Source organism: Mesocricetus auratus, unplaced genomic scaffold, assembly GCF_017639785.1.
Source record: "Mesocricetus auratus isolate SY011 unplaced genomic scaffold, BCM_Maur_2.0 Super-Scaffold_6731, whole genome shotgun sequence".
NCBI classification, from domain to species: domain Eukaryota; kingdom Metazoa; phylum Chordata; class Mammalia; order Rodentia; family Cricetidae; genus Mesocricetus; species Mesocricetus auratus.
The window spans coordinates 3,544,900-3,553,428 of NW_024429185.1; the positions used below are offsets into that span (position 1 = coordinate 3,544,900).

The 8,529-nt window shown below is 37.9% G+C and overlaps 1 protein-coding gene across 1 annotated transcript; it reads left to right on the forward strand.

The window, feature by feature from the left end:
* Positions 1 to 5,056: 5,056 nt before the first annotated feature.
* Positions 5,057 to 8,171, forward strand: LOC121139132 (zinc finger protein 239-like). Its single transcript, XM_040742194.1, is given in 4 exon segments — positions 5,057 to 5,125; positions 5,321 to 5,381; positions 6,745 to 6,882; positions 6,885 to 8,171. Coding segments are annotated over 3 exon segments (1,053 nt in total). The 5' UTR covers positions 5,057 to 5,125; positions 5,321 to 5,374; the 3' UTR covers positions 7,793 to 8,171.
* The last annotated feature ends 358 nt before the right edge of the window (positions 8,172 to 8,529 follow it).

Sequence of the window (8,529 nt, forward strand, 5' to 3'; positions counted from 1 at the left end):
GAAACTTGGGGGGGGGGGGCAAAACCTCCCATGTAGTCTCCAGGATACAGTTCTGAAAACTATTGGTATCTGTGTACAACAGACCACCTGCAAGTAACAAGACAATGCCATAGAAACCACAGAATGTTCCCTCTCAGCACTGACCAATGAAAATAATTGGTGCACAGGTATTTCATGCCAAAATATGACTTTGAGAAATTCTTCCAATTGTTCCCAAATATCAACCAATCAAAAACCAACCTGTACCTACTGATGTAATCCTGTAACTTTTGTCTATAAAACCTCCCAGTAGACAGGGAACTTGACTCCCTCTGGAGGCTGCTGTGTCAGGTCCTGGTCATGGTTGAGTAACAATCATTAAATCTTAGTCTTGCAGTTTGGTGTGACTCCTGATGATCTCTTGGGACTTTGCCACTTGAGCACAACAGAGGGATATACAGTTTAGAGATCATAGTTTGTACTCCTGAGTATTCAGTTTCCAGTTAGGGAATTACTATATGCAGATATGTATAGTTCTGGTCGATACAGTTAACTCAGCTCATGTTTGAGACACTGGCCATTGACTGTAAATCTGTGTCACTTATAGCTCCTAACAGCTAACATTTGAAATGGGATGAAGTCATACAATGTCTTAATGGCATACTCGCTATCAGGGAAGTGCCAACTCTGTATTAAAGTCAGTGTAGTCTAGTGCTCTTCCAATTATTTTTATCATTTTAAAAAGTCAATTATTGTCTTTTTTTTGGGTTTTGGTTTTGGTTTTTTTCCTGAGACAGGGTTTCTCTGTGGCTTTGAAGGCTGTCCTGGAACTTGCTCTTCTAGACCTGGCTGATCTGGAAGTCAGGAAGATCCACCTGCCTCTGCCTCCTGAGTGGTGGGATTAAGGGTGTGCACCACCACCCGGGCCGGTGTTGTTTTTATTTTAAGTTTTTTACTTATTTTGCATACCAAACAGTGTCCCCTCCCACCTCTCCTCCTGTTCTCTCCCCCCTCCTCTTTTCCACCCCCGCATCCACTCCTCTGAAAGGGTTAGGGCTCCCATTGTCACTGTGAGTTAATTTTGTAGGTGTTGGAAAGTCTGTGTTTAATACATTTCTTTACACATAGAATCATAGGTAGTTGGGCAGCATTGATCAAGACCCCACATTTCCTGGCTGTGTTGCATTTGGTCTTTTGAAAAGTTGGTTATATTTTCCTGCTTTTGGTCTTGGCCTTTTCAGTCCATCCCCTTTATTCCTACATAAACCTTGTACACATTCTTGATTATTGTGGTAAATATAGAAGTCACATTGTGTCAATATGTGTACTATTTTTTAATAATCCCATTGATTATTCTGAGTGTTTGGAGTGAACTTTTCTGTGATAATTTTTTGGGCATTGTCTCTGGATTTTATTCCATTTATGGTGCAAATCGACCACATACATCTCAACTTTGATGAATCATGTTCCCAGTGATCATTTATTTACTTGGTTCATTTATGTTTTGTGGTTGTTGTTAGTCTGTGAAAGACTTAGTTTATTAAATAAAAAATTTCATGGGCTTGAGCAGGTGGCTCAGCATATCTCCTTCTTGGCTATGACCGGAGTTCAGCTCCCACCATCCCCTTTCGGAGGTGCATGACCACCTGGTCCTCTTGGTTCAGGGGTTCTGACATCCTCTTTTCTGGTGTGTAACCTGTACACACATGGAAGACGTTGTCTTGAACACACAAACATACACATAAAAAGCAGGAATTAATTTGTTTTCAAAAGTGCTTGTGTCTTATAAAGCACTAAGAGCAAAACAAGTTGCTTTTGGTATATAACACAAGTTATAAAATGTTTCTTTAAAATTCTGTTATCTTGTATTTGGTTTGGAAAAGTTTTCCTTTCCTCACTTAGATGCAAACTTACATCTAATTATCAGTCATAGGAGAGTGATGCTAACTTTCATGAGCAAGAAGATAAATATGCATGGTCATTATAACAAAAGTTACATTTTATTATGCTGATGGTCATCACACATGTTCACACTCTAAATTCCCAACTGTGGTCCTAAACCTGTCTCCTCAAGGCTGCTCACTGTGTGACATATCTTATCTAAAGGTCAGGTACAGTCTCTAACAGTTGGGATCCTGTGGGGAGATGCTCTAGCGGGTGGCCAGATGAAGGTGATGTCTCTCATATGTACAGAGCAGATCCCTGTACATATATACTGTCCAGTGAGTGTCATGAGGTTCTAGGACTGTGTCTGGTTTTTTGGGTTCAGTGATATCAATGGTGCTGGTATAGTGGGGTTCCCACCTAAGCTGTTTTTACATATGTACATGTTTCTTAAATATGTTCATTATGTTGTATCCTCTGGTTCTTGATGTGTACACAGTACTGATGGGACACATATAATAATTACTAACAATTTCATAGCAGACCAGAATAGGAAAACAAGACAGCATACATTAAATATTCCAATTAGTAATAGACAAATAAATGCAGGAAAATAAATCCCAGGTGGTAAAACATACAATTATCAAACAAAATGGTCAAAACAGTGTAGACCACAGGATATTGATGTGATCCCTCTGACATAAAGGTGTTTTCCCAAGTTTATGTTTTTCTCCAGGGTTGGTGTACATCAAGTTGAAAACACATTCAGAAATGAAAGGAAATGCAACTAGTTTCAAACAAAAATGTAGTAAAGTTGGGGGGGGGATTGGAACTATGTGACTCCAAGCTAAGCTAACCATAGTAAGGCATTTTCCTTATTTGATCAGTGTCAATTAGGAGCATGTGGGTGTTGACCATGGGCTAGTTGTGTCTTCTTTATTAAATAAAAGGACAATTAAAGAGTCCAGTGAACTTCCATTGTTGTTTCCCAGTTTTCCATATCTTAAATTGTAACAAAGCAAATGATGAACATAAAACATCAGGAAGTCTGGTGAGCCTCCAGAGGCATCCATCTCTGGTCTATGACCAATGTGTATTGACTCTTTTACCAATATGGCTATGACGTGGTGGGGCAGAACCAAGAATCTGGAATACAATATTCCTGGCCTAAGGTATCATCATGGAGATGAAACATTTCCTAAAGAAGTTTCTTTTACCACAGTTTGCATAGATGGGTCTGCCAGAATTATGCATTAATTTGGGGGGTCATGATCTATTGTAGCCATGGAATACCCAGATTAACATTCCTCCAGTATCAGGCATGAACCATAAACTAACTCATGTTCATGGAAAACAATATTGTAAGGCACTATATAAAACAGACACGAATAATCCAGGCTGTACAAAAAGAGAATACCAGTGTCAAACAGAGGAACCAAAAGCCCTACTCTTAAAGTGGCTAACTGATGAACCTGTCTGGGTTGGGCAATGACCTATGACTTCTGAGAAGCTAGAGGCAGAGGCTCTAGAAAACCTGGTTCAGGAACAGCTAGATGCTGGACATATTGAAGAATTTACTAGCCCTTGGAATTTTCTCATATTTGTTATTAAAAAGAAATCTGGAAAATGGAGAATGCTTACAGATCTGAGAGCCATCAATAAAATAATTTAGCCAATTGGTTCTCGACAGCTTAAAATACCCTTGCCTTCTCTGATATCTAAAAATGGTGTATTATAGTTATTGATTTAAAAGATTGTTTCTTCACTATACCTTTACAAGAAACAGAGGAATAAAAATTAGCCTTCATGGTGCCTACTTACAATAATTCTCAGCTGATCAAAAGATATCAATGGAAGGTTGTTCCACAGGGATTGTTAAATGGCCTCACCTTGTGCCAATGTTTTGTGCAAAAACCACTGGAAATAATTTGTAAACAGATTCCATAATGTATAAATTACCATTGTATGGATGATATATTCTTGGCAGAGACATTAGCAAAAATTTTGAGGAAGTAAAGAAATTTTTGCCTTGATGGGGATTACAAATTGCCCCTGGAAAAAATACAAAGAAGAGATTCTGTCAATTATTTAGGATATAAAATAGGTCTACAGAAAATTAGACCACAAAAAGTACTGATCTGGAGAGGTCAATATCAGACTTTTGATGATCTTCTAAAATTGCTGGGAGAGATTTCCCAGCTGCAGACTATTATCGGAGTAGAAGGACATGCTCTTAAAAATTTGAAAAAGACCCTAAAAGGGGACAAGGACTTAAATAGCCTAAGGCTAAAGCTGAAAAATAATTAGAATGAGTAGAAAAGAGAATACTAGAGGTACTATTTTGAGGCCCCATGTAATTACTGGCAATTGAGAGCACCTATCTGCAAGACCAGCAAGAGCTCCTAACTGCTGAGCTACCTCTTCTGCAGTATGATGCTCATGTATGATCAACATTTACATTGCCAGTGTTTTCATCTGTCCATTTATAAATGGTTAAACATGCGCTCCCTCATAGTAAGATCTTATTAATGTTGTAGTTTAGACGGGAACACTTCAAGTTTCTGGAAGATGAATACAGAACTGGAGTGAATGTGTAACTCTTTGTAGAAACTTCAATAAAAACCTCTAAATTCTTTCTACCTTTATTGTTTGTTTGATTTCTGTGGGGGAGACAGGGTCTTATTAATATATAATTCTGGCACTCCTGGAACTTACAGCATAGACCAGGGTGGCATCCAACTCAATGAGATGCACTTGTGTCTGCCTCTTGAATGCTGGTATTAAAGTCATGAACCAGTACACCTGGCTTTCCCATCTTCTTTGTAGTTTGTAATTCTTCATACAATTTCTCTGCTGGGTATTCAGTACCAGCGGTCTGTTTGCCTGTCTCTTTTTATGTCTGTTTGTTGGAATTTCTCTTTCAAGGTTATATCCTATTCAAAGGGTGAAGAAATGACAGAGGTGAACTGCCTATTTAGTTTTCTTCTAGAGTGACTTGGTGATTACATTATAACTTTGGTCATGAAAGAAGTGTGGGAAGCACAAGAATTATATGAATATATTGTTAAAGAATTATACATTTATAATATTATCACTATCACACTTTCTGTTGTACACATGTATGGGATATTTTAGAATGCAGTGACGTATGATGACGTGCATATCGACTTTTCTCGGGGAGAATGGGCTTTACTGAATCCTTCCCAGAAGAATCTCTACAAAGATGTGATGTTGGAGACTTACTGGAACCTTGCTGTTATAGGTAAGACTGAATTTTACCTCATGTTTAAAAAAAAAAGTGCCAGCCCTTCTTGGGTATTGATCCTCTTTAAAATTTTGATTGAGAAAGTAACAATGAGGTGAGTAAATCAGGCATGATTTTTAGGTGAACTGAAGATAGTAACCTGAGTTTTGCACAATTTTCAATAATATACATTTTTTTGGTTCTATATTTTAGGTCGCAATTGGGCAGATCATAATATTCAAGAATACTGCCAAATTTCTCGAAGACATGGAAGGTAATTTTCATGTGCAAGCTGTTATAAATATTCCTCTGAAGAAATTTTAATGTGTCCTGGAAGTTTTGAAGAAAAGCAATGGTGTAAATAAGCACAGATGATGGTGGTTTTATTCTCACAAATCCACGTATCTCAGTGTCAGGTAGGTGATTAGTCTTGGCAAGGCCTTCCTCTAGGAAAGAAGACAAGGAACCAACGCCTTAACTGATGTTATCATTTAAGTCATAGTCCTGTGAGTGCTGTCCTGTGGTATAGAACTGCAAGTCCTCTTAGTTTCATACAGCTCAGATATCACAAGGATTGTACACACGAAATACGTGATAAGTGTGTGTCCAAAACCTTCTAATAAGCAAAGAGTCAATAGTAAAGCTAGTGTTACTCATATATTTGTAGTAACTTTGATAGGTTTAAGGAGAGATGCAGTTTCTGAGAGTCAACAAGATTGAAATGGAGAGCCTTAATGCCTATACCATGTGTCTATGAGGACCTGAAAGTCAATCTATGTGAGTAGAATGTGGGAACCTTTTATTTGTTAATCTTTCTTTAATTGATTTACCAGAAGTCACTATGGGTACAGACATTATGAGTGTAGGAAAAAGGAGAGAAGCAACATGCCTCTCTCTCCCAGAACAATGAGAATATATATATATTGTAGTCTCTATGTTGAATGGACTTGGTGAATGTTACACAAGTTTACAATTAATTTTTTTCCCAACTTCATTAGTAATACACCAACAAACTCACACATAGTCAAAAAAGCCCTATGAGTATTGGAATGTGTAAATACTTGTGTTTGTCCTGATTAACTTTGAAAATGTAGTTTCATCAACATTAGAAGAAAATTTATGAATACAACAATATGGTAAAGCTATGAGTTCTTGCAGTTCTCTTCAAGTATGTGAAAAATCTCATTTAAAAAAAAGATGCTGTAAATGAGCCAAGTAATAAAGGGTCTTATCATCACAGGCATCATTAAAGACACAAAATGGACAACCGTCAATGAAGGGGAACACCATGAGTGTAATTCTTAAGATCTGATCCCTCAAGGGCCTAGGTCCTGCCCTGGAGGAAATGACAGACTCTGGATATCCCCATGGAGGGCCTCACTTTCCCTTGGGAATGGAGAGGTGATTGGGTCGGGGGTGGGGGATAACATGGGGGAGCAGGGGAGGAGGCGAGGGAGAGGGAGCTGGGATTGACAGGTGAAACAAGCTTGTTGCTAATTTAAATAAAAAAATAATGAAAAAAAAGATCTGAGTCCTCTTTACAATTACACCCAATTGTAAAATGAATTCATACACATACACAGATTCATCAGTGTAATGACTGGTAAATCTTTTACATGTACCAATTATCTTTGCAGGTACAAAAGAAGTCACTTTGGAGAGAATCCCTCTGAATATACTCAATGTGTTAACCTCTTTGCATATCCCCAGTATCGTCAAAGACGTAAAGGAATTCGTATTAGAAAGAAAACCTGTGAATGTAATCAATGTGGTAAAACTTTTATGTGCCGCAGTAGTCTTCAAATACATAAAAGAATACATACTGGAGAGAAACCTTATGAGTGTAATCAATGTGGGAAAGCCTTCTCATGTGTTAGTCTTCTTGGAAAACATAAGAGAACACATACTGGTGAGAAACCTTATGAATGTAATCATTGTGGTAAAGCCTTTTCACAGCGCAGCAATCTCCAAATCCATATCAGAACACATACTGGAGAGAAACCCTATGAATGCAATAAATGTGGTAAAGCCTTTGCACGTTATAGTCATCTTCAAATACATGAACGAACTCATACTGGTGAGAAACCTCACAAATGTAATCAATGTGGTAGAGTCTTTTCAGAGCAAAGTAATCTCCGAATGCATGAAATAATACATACTGGAGTGAGAGCCTATGAATGTAATATATGTAGTAAAACTTATGCACACCAGAGTTATATTCGGATACATAAAAGAACACACACTAGAGAGAAGCCCTATAAATGTGATCAGTGTGATAAAACATATGCACGTCACAATCATCTTCAAGCACATAAAAGAACTCATACTGGAGAGAGACCATATGAATGCAGTCAATGTGGTAAAGCCTTTTCACAACAAAGTCATCTCCAAATACATATCAGAACACATACAGGAGAGAAACCCTACGAATGTACTGAATGTGGTAGAGCTTTTTCAAGTAATGGACAGCTTAAACTACATAAAAGAACACATACTCGAGAGAAACCTTATGCGTGTGATGAATGCGGGAAAGACTTTGCCTATCTCGGTAGTCTCCAAATACATAAAAAAATACATACTGGAGAGAAACCTTACAAATGTAATCAGTGTGTTGAAGCCTTTGCACAGCACAGTCATCTTCGAATACATAGAAGAAAACACTGGAGTGAATCCCTGCAAATATAATCAATGTGATACGGTATTTATCAGTAGTTTTCAAAACTATGAGAAAAAAATCATACTGCAGGAAAACCCTGTAGTTGCAGTGATTATGGTAAAGTTTTGCACTTACTTGTCTTTATACCAGACAAAATCTTTTATTGTGTCATTGATATGTTAATGCCTTTGCCTGTCAGAGTAGCATTTGAGGGCCTCAAAAAACTCACACTGAAGGCAACCTGAGCTTCAAGGATGTGGTAAGATCTTTAGTCTACATACTTACATCCAGTTGCACAAGATTATTTATTCTGAAGAAAAAAAAAATCTGACAAGTGTCCACAATCTGTCTGTTCAAGCTTTACAATGTCCCTCTTATTATTTGTACCTCCAACCTCATATGGACAAAAGCTTTATGAACTTAAAAGATAAGGTAACCCTTGTTGATTTCACGCTTTTATTTGGTTATATGAAATAACTCATCGGGGATTAAAACTTTATGAATTTGTATTAGTGCCTTATCTCTTGCTGTGATAAAAGATGTCCAAGTCACCTCATGAAAGAGTTTAGTTTGGCTCATGGTCCAGAGCAATGCAAGGTCACCATGTAAGTGGCATGGCAACAGGTTTCAGACACGGCCCCTAAAGCAGGACACTAAGAACTCACATCCTCAGCCTTCAGCATGAAGCAGAGAGTGACAACTGGAAATGGTGTGTGATGCAAACTCTCAGGCCACCCCCAGTGACACATTTGTTTCAGCAGAGCAG